Raw genomic sequence first — 16,174 nt, forward strand, 5'->3', positions numbered from 1 at the left:
CTCCCAGGTTCAAGAGATTCTCCTGCTTCAGATTCCTGAGTAGGGGGGATTACAGGCACCTGCCACCACACCCAGCTAATTTTTTTTTTTCTTTTTAGCATTTTTAGTGAAGATGAGTTTTCACCATGTTGGCTAGGCTGGTCTTGAACTCCTGGGCTCAAGCCATCTGCCCATCTCGGCATCCCAAAGTGCTGGGATTACAGGCGTGAGCCACGGGGACCAGCCCCTTTGACTTGTTTTTAAGTTGGATAAAGCATTTTGCTTTTGTTTTTCCCATTTCTACTTTCTTCCTCCACTTCCATCTTTTAACTTTTTGGGGCCAGTTTTTGCTTAACAAAATTTAAATCAAATCTGCTTGTGTCAATGAAAAAAGTAAATAACACTTAAAAAATTTTAAAACAGGTACGTTTTCTAACAACATGTAAGCAGAAATCAGTCAGATATATATAAAATCTTTTTTAATTGGCTTAGCTGAAGGGAAAAGTATGTTGAAGAATACAGAGAAAGCTGTGGCTGAGGAAGAGGGCAAGAAGTTCTGTAGAGACATGCTATGTAGACCAACTGTCAAATGTCCACATCTCTTACTATCTGAAAGGGCGTTTGAGGAGTGCATGGGGATAGACAAAAAGAAATAGAAAGAGAAATAAATGTTACTGAATATCTACTACATGCTGAGCACTTCCTTCCCAAACATTATTTTATTTGATGTTTACAATAATCTTATGAGGTTATTTTTCTTATTCCTGGTTTACAATGAAGGAATATGAGATTTAGACAATCTATATTACTTGCCAAAGATAAAGAAGATCAAAGATCTAGTGACATTTGATCCATTTAAGTCTACATTTATACCTGGGAGAGGGGGATCTTTAGATTATTAAGTCTCTGCAGGGAAGTAATTTCATCAAATACGTAAGGCCTAACCTGTCTTTCCAAGATCAGGTTGAGAAAAAGAAAACGGGGCTACATTACTCTGTGGTACAAGACCGGTGATTTGCACGTACTTCATTACCCTGTATCAACATCAACCTAAGGTATAATGTTCCTTAAATTGGCCTGATTTCAGGATATATGATTCCTATAAACATAATAAATTTGTTTCTGACTCTGACACAGTAAATTGACTGTGGTTCCTCACAGTCTAACAATATTCTTAGTCTAATAATTTTGTTCAGTGTCCTTGAATTTGGATGATCCTCTTAGTCCTATTAGTCTAAATAAATAGCAGCTTAGTTGAATAGATGTGAGTCCCTTCCCCTGATTCTAATTAATTACTGAAATTTTTCTTACAGATGTACTCAATTCTGACTAGTAAAACTTAGCAAAGCTTCTTCCAAATACACAAGGAAGATTTTTGCCAAAGTGCAACAGTTCAAATCCTAACTCTGTGTTACTTTAGGTTTAAATGTAAACTTTTATACTTATATTCTTACCTTACTTAAACTCTTTAGATTTTAGTTTTCTCATCTGTAACAGGGATAATAATCCCTATTGATATGTTAACTAAGAAGGTTAAATGATCATCTGATATATTAGTAAACACCCAATAAATTCATAATTATAATAGGAAATCACAACAGAAGGGCAAACTATAAAATACATTATGATCGACTCAGTGAATATCAAAAAGGTAGTTGAAAAATTTTATAGCTATTCCTAAATATTTTTCTTTTTTTCATTAAAAATGTAAAACTTTTTATTGCTATATTATATACATTAAATAAAGTATATAAACTGTGTGAAGTGTCCAACTCAGTAATTTTCCATAGGTATGTACCTGTCCAAACTTCAGTCAGATAAAGTTCTTCAGTGTTTTAAAACATGTTTACAAAAGAAATAAAAATGTTTTAATAATAAAGAATATGTTTCTAAAACCAACAGCCAACATTAGATGTGCTGCTGGAATACAATAGAGATGGTTCCATTTAATTCAAAAGCAAAACAAAACTGCACACTAAATCTGCCTATTTATCATGCCCTGAAAGACAGATCCCTGTTTGCCAACATGTTCACTGCTGGCTCATTGATAGGGAAAAAGAAAATTGAAAGTACCTTTTACTGTCTATCAGTTTATCACTGCCCAAGTAACCTGAGCAGAAAGCCCTGTATAGGTATCAACAGATGAATATCTATTAAATAGGCAGATAAGCTTCACAAGACATTTAAGGAAATGTTAGTTTGGAGGAAGGAGATTAAGCTAAGAAACCAGAACAGATGGCTACTGTGGAGTTAGAACTAATGGATGAAATAGATACAAACTTCAATAAAAATGTAATGAGAACTTTTGCAGAGATAAAACTAGAGGAAAAAAGTTACTGTAACCAATTTTTTAAAATAATAATTTTCCATTTACAAATGTAATAGATGAATTAAAAACTAGAATAGTCACTACTGAAATATAAATGTGTTAGGAAAGCAAATACAGGAAATATCCATAAACACATGTGAATAGAAATCATGAATAATAAGATCAATAATATGGAAGACATACTCAGAGGACTTGTTATGTGAATAATAGTCACTGCAGAATTCTGACTGGCATTGGGGTAGAGATAGAACAATAATAAAGAAATACCCTAGAAGAAAACTCCTAAACTGAAAAAAAAGTATGGCTTAGAATAGAAAGGATTCTCTGAGTCCTTTATAGTATTTCCTTTAACACCTACTTCTTAGATTTTATCTGGTAAACTTCCAAGAATACAGGAAAAATAATCTTATAGGATTCTATTATAGACAGAAAATAAAAATAGTTATTTGCCAAGGAAATGAATGCCCTTTCTGCTCAACATGGGAACCCAAAAGACAGAAAAACAATAATCACTAATTATTCAAGACTACAGATAAGAATTCTATCAAAGATTCATTTGGGGATGGGGATGAAAGAAAGACATTTTCAGACATGTAAAGACTCACAGTTACGTCATCTATGTACCCTACCTGATGAATGTACTCAAGAAAGTACTCGTCATAATCAAGTGAAAATTAAATTGGAACAAAGATCTCAAGATAGAGAAAGAAGAGCAAAAGAAATAATAGAAACAACAATGATCAACTCTACAATAATTTTCATTTAATTAAAAATTAAATAAGCATTATGTTACTGTGATTTGCCTTATATTTAATTAAGATAAATTAATCTAGAAGAAGTAAAACAAATTAAGCTAGAAGAATCTGATTGGTACTTTAATGTCCTTTCTAGATATCTCCTTAGGCAAGTTCAAAAGTTCATTGTACATTTTCAGTCTTCCAAGTGATCATAGGCAACAGTCTTACTATAATAATTGTCCCACTCTCACATAATAGAGGTTCTTTTTCCAGTTTCTAATATCAACTTTTTCACCACTCTTCCAGCCCACACGTATGGTCTTTCAATGACCTGTGCATCTTCCTCACCTTCTCGCGCATCACCCAGTCTCAAAACCAATATCAAAATGTTTCAGGTTTTTGCCGTGGCCATCAACCATTCTATCAGTTTTCTTTTATGCTTTTACAGTCAAATTAGTAAATTTATTCATCTGGCTTTAGTGATCTTAGTTGTTCTTGGAATAGTCTTTCCCAGACTAAGATTATATTTATTTATAATATTTTAAAAGTTTTGTTATATTTTTCCTTCAGTCTATGTGCAGTTGTGTTTATGTGTATGTGTTGTGTGAGACAGCAGCCTAACTTTTTCTATAGAATACAGTTGTCTCAACACCAGCTATTAAATAGTCCATCTTTTTCTTACTAGTTTTAAATGTTGAATGATAAGTAAAAGGCATAAAAATTGCAAAGAAAGAAGTAAAATTGTCTTTATTTACTGACAGCATAATTATATGTGTAAAAAACTCTATACCACATACAAAAAGAAGATTTAGAAGTAATACATGAACTTAACAAGTTCACAGGATGCAAGGGCAATATGCAGTAGTCTTTACATAACAGCAATGAACAATTATAATTTAAGACTTCAGCAATATCATTTTTAATAGTATCAAAATACATGTCATTTGAGTCAGAACTGTCACTTTTTCTACTGGCCTCATAAAAATGCTCTCGTGTATACAAAAGTTGTGTACAAGAGTATTTTATATACAGGATTATGTACAAGGGCATTCATTAAAGCATTATTCCTAATAGGCAAAAAATAAAAATAAAAACTGTAAATAACTTGTATCTGTTTGCAACTACTCTGACTAAATAAAGACAAGCATATGAGGGAAAATAAATAGCAGTTTAAAAGAGTGAAACATTTTATACATAATGACATGATCAAAATCTCTGAGACAAAATAAGGTTTAATAAAAGCCCAGATTATAGAAAATATATAATACATTTAGTGTTTTTTACGTAAAACAAATGTAAAAATACATAGAGATACAAAACTGGAATTAGATAGATCTGGAATTACACGTAATAAGGTGCTAGTAGTGGTTAAATTTTAAAAATTGAAAGAAAGGGATGTTGAAATAGAATCTTTTTTTTGTATGTTTTTCTATATTGTTTAACATTTTGTATTGAGCATTGGTTAATCAGGTACTTACTTGTGAAATAAACAGTAGATAAATAGGAGAAAGTTTGTCTTAGGACAAAAATTTTGTTTTGAAAACAAAATTAAACATAGAAAACAAGTGGCCGTGGAAGATTTAACTGGTACAAAACTTGTCCTCCGGCCATGAAGGACTAGAATACTCAACAAAATATATGAACATTTTTAGGTATTGATACAGTAGGCAATGCAGGATTTGATCGCAAGGAGAGAGATAAGCAAATGGGATTAGAAGACAATTGCTGTAGCTTTCTTCTTGGAGGCAATCTCTGAACAAAATTCAAACTCTCAGTAGTTTAACATTCATGGTGTCCAGCATTTTTCATAAATTAGTAGTAGGATAAAAATGTAGCAAACTGTGACCCACAATCAGGAGGAAAAAAACATCAATCAATAGACACAGACCCAAATAAACAAAGATGACATAATTATCAGACAAGGATTTTTAAATAGCTATTTAAAATATGCTTAAGGACTTAAAAGTAAAATATGAAGATAATGAGGAGTTAAATGGAACATTAAAAAGAAGCAAATTAAATGTTTAGAGATTAAAAACACAGTATCTGAAATGTAAAAATTATTAGATGCATACACATACACATATACATTTAAATTATTGAAACAATCTCAAATTTACAGAAAAATAACAAGTATAATACAAGGGTGTTTTTTCCTGAATCATATGAGAGTAAGTTGCAACCTGATGTCCCATTGTGCCCCAAATTCTTTACACACAAGGACATTCTCTGTATAACCACAATTCAACCATCAAAATCAAGAAGTTAACATTGGCACATTTCTACCATCTAATCTTCAGACTCCATTCAAGCTTTGCCAAATTGCTCCAATAATGATCTTTGTAGCAAAAGGATCCTGTTTGTCTTGTCTCTTTAGTTATCTTTAATATGGTACATTTTCTCCGTTTTTCTTTGATATTCGTGACCTTGACACTTCTGAAGATTACAAATCCGTTATTTTTTAGAATTTCCCTCAATTAGGTCTGTCTGATTTTTCCCCTTGATTAGATTCAGGTTATCCACCCCTGGCAGGACTATCACAGAAGTGATACTGTGATCTTCTCAATGCATCCTACCAGATACTACATGATTTTGATTTGTCCCATGACTGATAATATTCATTTAGATCACTCGATAAAGCTGTTGTCTGCTAGGCTTCTCTACTGGAATATTCTTTTTTCCTTTGTAATTAATAATTATTTTTAAAAAGCAGATCGTTTGAAACGATGTATGTATCCTATTCTTCATCAAACTTAAAATTTATTTATTTATTTATTTATATAAGTATAGACGTATAGTTTCCTATTTTATTCAGTGGGTTAAAATCTGTCACTCTTATTTATAGTCATGCTAATATTGTCCCGGATTTGGCTAGTGAGAGCCACTTCAGTCTTCCTTCTGTGTCCTCATTGTTCTAATGCTTTCTTGATTCCTTGCTTTTTCTTGACACACAAAAAGTTGCAGGCTGATATGGTTTGGCTCTGTGTCCCCACCAGATCTCATCTCGAGTTGAAATCCCCCTAATCCTTACGTGAGGAGGGGATGATCTAGTGGGAAGAGATTGGATCATGGGGGTGGTTTCCCCCATGCTGTTCTTGTGAAAGTGAGTGAGTCCTCACCAGATCTGATGGTTTAATAAATATCTGACAGTTTCTGCTTTGCATGCTGTCTCTCACCTGCTGCCATGTAAGACATGCGTGCTTCCTCTTCCACCATGATTGTAAGTTTCCTGAGGGCTCCCAGCCATGCAGAACTGTGAGTCAATTAAACCTCCTTTATTGATAAGGAGGTTTATTTATTTACTTAACCAGTCTCGGGTAGTATCTCTATAGCAGTGTGAACACAGATGGATAACAGAGGCTTATCTTGTACTTTTCCTGCCAACCCCTAAAACCATCCATTTCTCCAAAGAGCCTTTGTTTCTTTCAGTGGATGCACTTTGCTGTTATGTTGCTGCTCTCTGGCCCTCTCAGTGGAAAAAACAAAGGAGTATGTGTTTGTACACATCTATACACATTTTACATCTATACTTATTTCTCTATCTATTGATGAACATGTATATTAAAATTCATGAGTTCACATTGACTACTCTATTTCAGATTCAGCACAACATGTTTATTCTAGTTTTTTTCTCTTACCTTTTCTGACACAGAGAAACGTGGCTCCCATTATCTTTAGAATATTTACTTATCTGATCAGTTCCTCTGTATGTAACCAAACTGTTGTCACCACAACTGCCTCTTCTCTTAGACCCAGTGCGGGGTCTACCTCTGCATGCTGAACCATCGCCTCCCCACCAACTTGGATGTTTTCCTCATCACTCGGGCTCTGATTCTCTATGCTGGCTACCTTCGTGTGCAGATTCTTTTTTCATCTTCCCTCTACACCCCAAAGCCAGGCCTCCTCTCCATGGAACACACTGTCCTTGCTAAACTCAGACTATGACATCTTACCCCAGGCAGCCCCCACTTGTGGATGCTCACCTTACCCCACACAGGCTCTGACACCTCAAGCTGAGCCACTGTGCCTTCCTCTTCCCACACCCTTTGTAGCACAGTACCCTACTTCTCCTGCCCATTTCCAAGGCCTTTGAGACTTAATTGTTCAGGAAATGAGGTAAAGAGAAGTGAGGAGGAAGAGGAAGAAAACAAAACTATATATATATATATAGTTTTTGTTTGTTTGTTTGTTTGTTTTTGAGATGGAGTGTCATTCTGTTGCCCAGGCTGGAGTGCAATGGCATGACCTTGGCTCACTGCAAACTCTGCTTCCCAGGTTCAAGCAATTCTCCTGCCTCAGCCTCCCAAGTAGCTGGGATTATAGGCAACCACCATCATGTCTGGCTAATTTTTGTATTTTTGTAGAGACAGGGTTTCACCATGTTGGCCAGGCTGGTCTTCAACTCCTGACCTCAGGTGATCTGCCCACCTCGGCCCCCAAAGTACTGGGATTACAGGTGTGAGCCACCACACCTGGCTAAGAAACAAAATATTTTTGAATGCACTAATATTATGGGTTCTAGTTCTAAATTATAATGACCTTGTTTTCCATGACTTCTGCACAGTATTTAACATTCAACCAACTATGGTAACTCCAGGTATATGATCTAATACTAATGCATTTGCAACCCATTATTCCTTGAGCTGTGAAATAATAATAATGTTGAGGAATGTTAATGAAATATGAAACATAGATTCTAGTTCTATAATATAGTCCTATTTCTCATCATCAGGCATCTGTTACTAGGCACATGGGTGATAACCAGAACACAAAATATAGATTAAGTGTACTGTAGTTTCTGCCTTTAATGAGCATGAAATCCTTAAGACCTAGTAGTGAAATTATATGCAAACCAATAATCATTTTACACATCAACATATCTGACAGCACAGGGCAGCTAATAATGGAATTTTATTCCTACTGTCTAAAATAGTTACAAGTTATATGATAATGAAAAAGAAAGAGTATTGAGTTTTTAATCTAGTATTTATTCATAGGTAATATACATGGGTCAGACTTAGCACAGTCTGTTGATGTGTAAAATGCATGTTTTTTGCATATTACTGGAAAGATATTTAACTACACATTGTTTTTTTCCTTTTCTACTTATTGTCAGTTAATTTCTGGCCACTAATGATATACATGAATATAGTGTTATCCAGGGTTATAGTACTTATTTCTAGTTGATGATGAAGTGACTGGAAACTTCCAGTTATTTCTTGATGTTTTATTACATTACTGGTAATACTTTTGGTCTTTCATCATTATTAATTCATTTAGTATTCATTGTGATAATACTGATCATAATAAATTTATTTCAAATTCATGTAGGTGTCATATTTTATTCACTGCTATAGGATTTTCATTGTAATTTGGAACTAATTAATATACCATTAAAATAAAGTGTTACCCACATTTTTCATTTTAAACATAAAATGTCTAGTAGTTCATGACATATTATGTGAGTATTCAGCATCCCAGTGGTAACCCAGCATCTGTACATTTTGTTTTTAAGCAGTTAAAAAAAGAGCAACAGAGAAACATGTATAGAAGTCGAATTTTAGTACATACATTAAAGTTTAGTAGTAAGTTAACTACTAGTTAATTTTTAGTGCCTCCTTCCTTTTAATTGCAATGTATAGTTCTTGTTAATATAATATGTGCTTGTATATACACACATTATTAATATCCCAAAAATAAATTATTTAATTTTCCACTTGACTGGTGCCACCAGGAGAGATGAAAAAACGTAAACCCAAAACAGTTAATTTGATTGCTTCTCTTCTGCATTTCTAAAGACAATTATAAAGAGTGAGTTCACACTAATACATTAATAACTAATACAGTAACTTCAAAAGAAGTATTAGATGTATCTATGTGCCTTATTCATATTTTTTGATTGTTGGTGGGAAAGGAGAAACAAATGTTTTCAGTCATTTAAATGGACTATATTAAGAAGATGAAAAACAAATCTAGTATAGTTGTGTTAAATATTAATGGTAAAAGGTTTAAGTAACCATAAGAAACAGCTGTATTCTATTATCACGAATTTTATTGCACATTAGCCTTATTGAATGAAATTATTCTTATTTCTTCCACACTCTATCTTCTTTGAGTTGCCTGCTCTACTGGACATTGTGTTGTTGTATCTTTTCCATGTTGGCCATTAATGACAGTGTCTTCGTTCCACTATCCCATCTTGTTATTAGTCAGGATAAGATTTTAAAAGAAAAATGAAACATTTCTTCAAACCCTGCAACCAGTTGAATAACGACCTTGTTTTTCAGGACTTCTGCACAGTATTTAACATTGCTTAATCATGATCTCCCATCTTGATGCCTTCCCATTAACTTCTATGATACTGCACGCTATACTTGTATCTTATGATTGGACCTTGTTTTTTTCTTTTTTTCTTTAATTGTTATTTAGTATCTTTTACTGTAAATCTTTACAGAGATTATCAGACTTTGGGGATATGTGTTTCCATGGTCAAAATTTTGATAATCGAGTCTAGAATTCCTTAATATTATGCATAAAACTCTGAAAACCAAGGCCTTTTGCCTTGGCTTCAACTATTAATCTCCTCATTTCCCCCATCCTTCATTTCTGTCTTGAAATTTGTGTTTTATCATTCTCCTTATAATTTTGCTACATGTGTATACATCCTTAATGAACATCCCTAAGTTTTGTGTGGTTTTTACTTATGTAAATAAAATTATTCTGTATATGTTCAAAGATCAAACTGTTTCTTAGCAGCAATATATATGAGTTCTTATCACTAACACTTGGTACAATTTGAAATTTTGGGGTGTTGCTCTAGATGTTGGTATCATTTCATATTCTTAGTCTCTCAGTTTCTTTTATTGTTTTAGGGAGATTTGTGCTACCTTTTCCCACAAAGTCTCAATACTGCATTTAGAAATTGATTACATGATTTTTTTTGCATTTTCCTTTTCTTCCATTTTACTTTCCCTTTCTTCTCCTCTTTTCATTTCTTACTCTCTTCCACTTTAGAAGCAGTGATGGTTAAAAACCCAGCCTCTGAGCCGGGTGCGGTGGGTCACTCCTGTAATCCTAGCACTTTGGGAGGCCAAGGCGGGTGGATCACAAGGTCAGGAGTTCGAGACCAGCCTGGCCAATATGGGGAAACCCCGTCTCTACTGAAAAAACAAAAATTAACCGGGCATGGTGGCGTATGCCTGTAGTTCCAGCTACTCGGAAGCTGAGGCAGAAGAATCACTTGAATCTGGGAGGTGGAGGTTGCAGTGAACCGAGATAACACCACTGCACTCCAGCCTGGGCAGCAGAGTAAGACTCCATCTCAAAAAAAAAAAAAAAAAAAAAAAAAAAAAAAAAAAGAAAAACAAACAAAAACCCAGCCTCTAGAGAAGGACTACCAAGGATTAAATGCCAGCTGTGACACTTACTAAAGATGTGACCATGGGCATATTACTATGCTTTCTCCACAGTGGTATCTTCTTCTGTCAAATAGGGATAATAATTCTCTTCTTCATAGAGGTATTGAAAGGATTATGTATGAGTTAATTCACTGGTATGTAAAATGTTAGGAACAGTGCCTGACACAGAAGGTTTTATTTAGTAAAACATATTTATTTCCTTCTATTTCTCTCAACAGCTCCTTTCGTGTCTGCCTTTTTCCCATCATCACCCAGGGTTTAAGTTACTAAGAGGATAGGGGCACTCATGGGCTCTCAGCAGCTCTGTCATCCTAAAGTAGGGAGAAGTTTCAATGTTGGGAGTAGATCTAGTGAGGGAAGCCTGTGAGTGGCATTTCTCACTGGGATAGAAAATTCCAACAGGCATGTTTCTCCCTCAGGTAGCATTTTTGGTAAGACAATGGTTGAGTGTTAGAAGTATACACCAATTTCTCTCTCCTGAGGCCATGGGGAGTACAGTATAAGACAAAATAGACAAGATTACTGCCTTCGATGATTTCAAGTTTAGTGAAAGAGACCATCATTAAATAATTTTTAAATATGATTGTGGTACATATTATGAAGAGTTGTGAGAGTGTAACATGGAAAGGCCTAATTGTAGTCTGGGAAGTCAGGGAAAGTCCTCTGGAGGAAAGGACTTTAAGCTGTTCTGCTTCCCACATGGAGGACAATAATATGATGCCAGAATACACTTTAGTCAAGCCTCTTTTTTTAAAAAAAATTTGTATTTTGAGACGGAGTCTCCCTCTGTCGCCCAGGCTGGAGTGCAATGGCGCTATCTCAGCTCACTGCAACCTCAGCCTCCTGGGTTCAAGCGATTCTTCTGCCTCAACCTCCCGAGGAGCTGGGATTACAGGCACCCGCTACTACACTTGACTAATGTTTGTATTTTTAGTAGAAATGGAGTTTCACCACGTTGGCCAGGCTAGTCTCGAATTCCTGACCTCAGATGATCCACCCACCTTGGCCTCTCAGAGTGCTGGGATTACAGGCATGAGTCACCGGGTGTGCCTTACTCAAACTTCTTCTGTAATTTGTTACATGCAGTACAAATATACAACAATAAGGAATCTTTCCTTTCTTCTATTCCTAATTGTCTAGAGTGGTCTTACACTCTTAATTATTTCCAGCAGATTTTGTTGCATCATATAGTAATCTTATCACGGTGCCTTTTGTTCATTATCAGGTAATGCAACTTTTTATATATTCTTTTGTGTGGTTTTTACAGTTTATTTTACACTTAATCTACACCTTATGTAATCTTACTGATTTATGTGAATTCTCCCTATATTGTACATGTCTCACATCTGGATCACTGACTTGAATTTCTTATCTCTGTATAAGCCCTTTGTCCCTCCCCCTGCCTAACTTTCTGAGAATTCCAGCTATTAATGGGACATGCATTCTGTGATGGATTCATTTAACTTAGAGGCAACTCATTTAACTGACGAATGAGTGAAATATGTGAGCATTTTAGTCTTGCATGATACATGTGTAGTAGCATTTAAACAGTAAATTCAAATGATTATGTTTTTAAAATAATGTCAAAATAACACATTTCTTTCTTACTCCCTAATAAAAATTACTGGCAAATTAATTAGTTGTAAAATTGGTGATTATCAAAATAAAAAAAGCAAAGCTGTTGAAAGCACATGGCTTCTCAGAGAAAGGTTAATTTTCAAAACATAGCTCATGATTTTTGAAATGCCTTATTTATTTATATTTTAATGTTATTTAAAATGACATTTGAATTTATAATTATCATTTTGGAAGAAATTAAAAATCAAGTTTAACAGGTTCACTTGCTTTAGAATTATATTGGTTACTAATGAAGTGCTTTTTAAACATTTTGTTTTAGTGTTGTAGATCCATTTAGAATAAAGGAGAATGATGCAGCAGTTAAAATCCAGAGCTGGTTTCGAGGATGTCAAGTTCGGGCATATGTCAGGTATATTGGTTTTGTCATGGAAACCTCAGATATGTCATAAAAATATATTTCTTAGAAAATGTAATTTATTCATGCAGTGCTCATTTCAAATAATTTTTTATTTTACTCATAATGTAGTTAATAAATTGTATGGTATTCTTTTAAAAGAAATACACAATATTTCTGATCTTTTCTTACCAAAACTAAATTATATTGACTGTATCTCTTTTTAAAATTCTCAATATTGGCCGGGCACAGTGGCACACTCCTGTAATCCCAGCACTTTGGGAGGCTGAGGCGGATGGATCACTTGAGGTCAGGAGTTCGAGACCAGCCTGGCCAACATGGCGAAACCCTATCTCTACTAAAAATACCAAAATTAGCCGGGTGTAGTGGTGCATGTCTGTAATCCCAGGTATGTAGGAGGTTGAGGCAGGAGAATCCCTTGAACCCAGAAGGGGAAGGTTGCAGTGAGCTGAGAAGGTGCCACTGCATTCCAGCCTGGGCAACAGAGGGCAACTCTACCTCAGAATAAATAAATAAACAAAATTCTCAATATTACAAACACACTTGCCCAGATTCCTTTTCCCAAATTCCTAAGGGTCTACAAATGACTGGGTTTGTATTTATAGCAAATAAATTCATTGACTGGTAAGAAAGAGGAAAAAGAGAAAACAGTTTCAATCCTTTCCACCATGTTGATAGATAAAAGAAAGTGATGCATGGATGATGTCATTCTGACTATACAAAGAGATGGAAATTTGTCCCTATCTTAACTCTTAACTCTATCTTAACTTTTTTTTCAGTGCCCAAACTTTCCCTCAGTGTCCCATCAATTCTTAAAAATATTTTCCTGGATAGGATAGAGGAAAATATACCTACTCCAATAATAACTCATCAGGCTGGGAAATATCCTATATAAAACTTCCTTATACTGCCTAGTAAGAGCTGGACATGCAAATTTAAACTGTGAAGACAAGGCTTCTCTCTCTCTCTTTTTTTTTTTTTTTTTTTTTTTTTTTTGAGATGAAGTTGTTGCCCAGGCTGGAGTGCAATGGCATGATTTCGGTTCACCGCAACCTCCGCCTCCCAGATTCAAGTGATTCTCCTGCCTCAGCCTCCCAAGTAGCTGGGATTACAGGCATGTACCACCATGCCCAGCTAATTTTGTATTTTTAGTAGAGACAGGGTTTCTTCATGTTGGTCAGGCTGGTCTCCAACTCCCGACTTCAGGTGATCCGCCCGCCTTAGCTTCCCAAAGTGTGGCGATAACAGGCATGAGCCACCGCACCCGGAAGACAAGGTTTCTTTTTTGGCCACTATATAAACTAAGGATCATGGTGGCAAATCGAGGATTTTTGAATTCAGCAGACTAACATGATGTTGGCTTGGATAGACTGAGGATTACAGGAAAAGAATGAAGAGGAGAACTATTTCTTAACCTCATGCATTTCTCTCTCTCTCTCTCTCTCTCTCTTTCTCTCTTTCTTTCTCTTTTTTGGAGACAATCTTGCTCCGTTGCCCAGGCTGGAGTGCAGTGGTACGATCTCGGCTCACTGTAACCTCTGCCTCCCTGGGTCAAGCGATTCTCCTGCCTCAGCCTCCAGAGTAGCTGGGACTACAGGCTTGCACCACCACACCTGGCTACTTTTTGTATTTTTGGTAGCGATGGGGGCGGTTTCACCACGTTGGTCAGGCTGGTCTCAAACTCCTAAGCTCAGGTGATCCACCTGCCTTGGCCTCCCAAAGTGCTGGGATTACAGGCATGAGCCACTGTACTTGGCCCTCATGAATTATTTCTAATTTCTAATAATGATTTACATCAATAGTGCCTGGCTTATTTCTCAACATGTCACTGTGACCTGTTTTATAGTCTTAACATTCAGAAATATTTTAAAAAGTAAGTATTGAAGTAGAATTGGAATTAAGTATTGTGTAATAATAAGCCCCAAAGAAATAACGGTTAGTTACCAATGCTCTTTTCTTCTACTTCTAGAAACGATTAAGTCTATCCCACAATAACTTTCTACTCTTTAAAAGTGCACATAAACTTGCTTTTGAATTTGCATTCTTGAATTGTAGGAGAGTATTCTAACAAAGATTTAACTGACCTCCTTGTTTCAATGAAAGGATACTAATAAGCATATTTTTTATCCTAGGCATTTAAACAGGATTGTAACAATTATTCAAAAATGGTGGAGAAGTTTCTTAGGCAGAAAGCAATATCAACTAACTGTGCAGGTAAATATAAAATGTACATATGTTAGCTTTTGAATTGTACAATATGCTGTAATTTATTCACCTTAGTCATATTTCCATATAGCTTGGAAATTACTGATGATGAGTATTTATGTAAGGACAAAATTGGGCTTACTTTCTAGTATGAGACCTCTTCTTGAAAGCATTTTCTGATATTTCCATGGATAATTGACCCATTTTTTTGGGTACCCAAACTACACTAATATTATTTTTGCTTGAAGTACTTTTCACAGTATATACATTTATGCTTATTTATTGATGATTGTCTGTACTTTGTAGATGGTGAGCTTTTTGAGAGTGGGCACTGCAGCCCACTTCCTTTTTGGATCACCAACATTTTAGGCTAATGCCTTTCCCAGAACACAGTCAATAAATATCCTCATAAGGACGCTAAATTGGTCAAAGCAAACAATAAGCCTTCTTTTGTCTTCTCTTCAGGACTTTCTGATAAGTTTTGTTTCATGGGTGTAAATAAGATTTAACTAATTTAATAAATGATGTATCATTCCAGAATGGTTTTTCATGTAAAGTTAAACGTATTTGTGGATATATCACAAATTTATTTGTGATTAATTATTATTGGAAAGCAACAAAGATTATATGGTACTTTTATACTAGCTATTGTTTATTAAACCACTGCTGTATACCAGGCATTTTGTGTAATTATTTAATTCGCATGTTAGGATACTTATTAAAAGTAACTGTTGTTACTTTTAACAAGGAACAGGCTAGGAAACTGAGTCTCATCCACTTGTCCATGAACGCATAATGGTACATTTAGTATACGTAGCAACCTTACAGTTGCTATAGAAGTTTTTACATTGGGCACAGTTGTCTGGTAATTGCCAAGATCCTCTGCCTAATCTCCATAAGGACAGAGACTATGTCTCATTAGCGTTGCACTCTCAGAGCATGGTGCCTGGCGTATATTAGATAATTAGCACTTATATTGATGAATAGAAGAATGAACAACAATTCTGTTTCTACTATGCTGTGCTCCCTTTACTGGTAGAAGCCAAAAATTGATACTGATTGGTCATCAGTCTGAGTATAGTAATTTTCTTTTCTTTTTTTTTTTTTGAGACAGAGTCTCACTCTGTTTCCCAGGCTGGAGTGCAATGGCATGATTTCATCTCACCGCAACCTCTGCCTCCTGGGTTAAGCGATTCTCCTGCCTCAGTCTCCCAAGTAGCTGGGATTACAGACCCCAGCCACCATACCTGGCTAATCTTTTTGTATTTTTAGTAGAGATGGGTTTCTCCATATTGACTAGGCTGGTCTCCAGCTCCTGACCTCAGGTGATCTGCCTACCTCGGCCTCCCAAAGTGCTGGGATTACAGGTGTGAGCCATCATGCCCAGCCAAACTTTTTTTTCCCTTATCCTGTCTTGATTTTGGTTAAAAACATCATTTTAAAAAGTAACTCTTTGAACTGCTCTGAAATCAAATGCATCTATTTCTGTTTCTGCTTAACATTTTGGAAAGGA

At 35.3% G+C, this 16,174-nt stretch overlaps 1 protein-coding gene across 2 annotated transcripts in view; it reads left to right on the forward strand.

Moving 5' to 3' along the window:
* SPATA17 (spermatogenesis associated 17) overlaps positions 1-16,174 on the forward strand; it is a 229,228-nt gene that overhangs the window by 4,975 nt on the left and 208,079 nt on the right. For both annotated transcript variants that reach the window (XM_015116149.3, XM_077987022.1), the window contains exons 2-3: positions 12,361-12,450; positions 14,589-14,670. In XM_015116149.3, the coding sequence (XP_014971635.1) occupies positions 12,361-12,450; positions 14,589-14,670 (172 nt within the window). The remainder of the gene's footprint in view (positions 1-12,360; positions 12,451-14,588; positions 14,671-16,174) is intronic.

The sequence above is a fragment of the Macaca mulatta genome, chromosome 1, assembly GCF_049350105.2.
Source record: "Macaca mulatta isolate MMU2019108-1 chromosome 1, T2T-MMU8v2.0, whole genome shotgun sequence".
NCBI lineage: Eukaryota > Metazoa > Chordata > Mammalia > Primates > Cercopithecidae > Macaca > Macaca mulatta.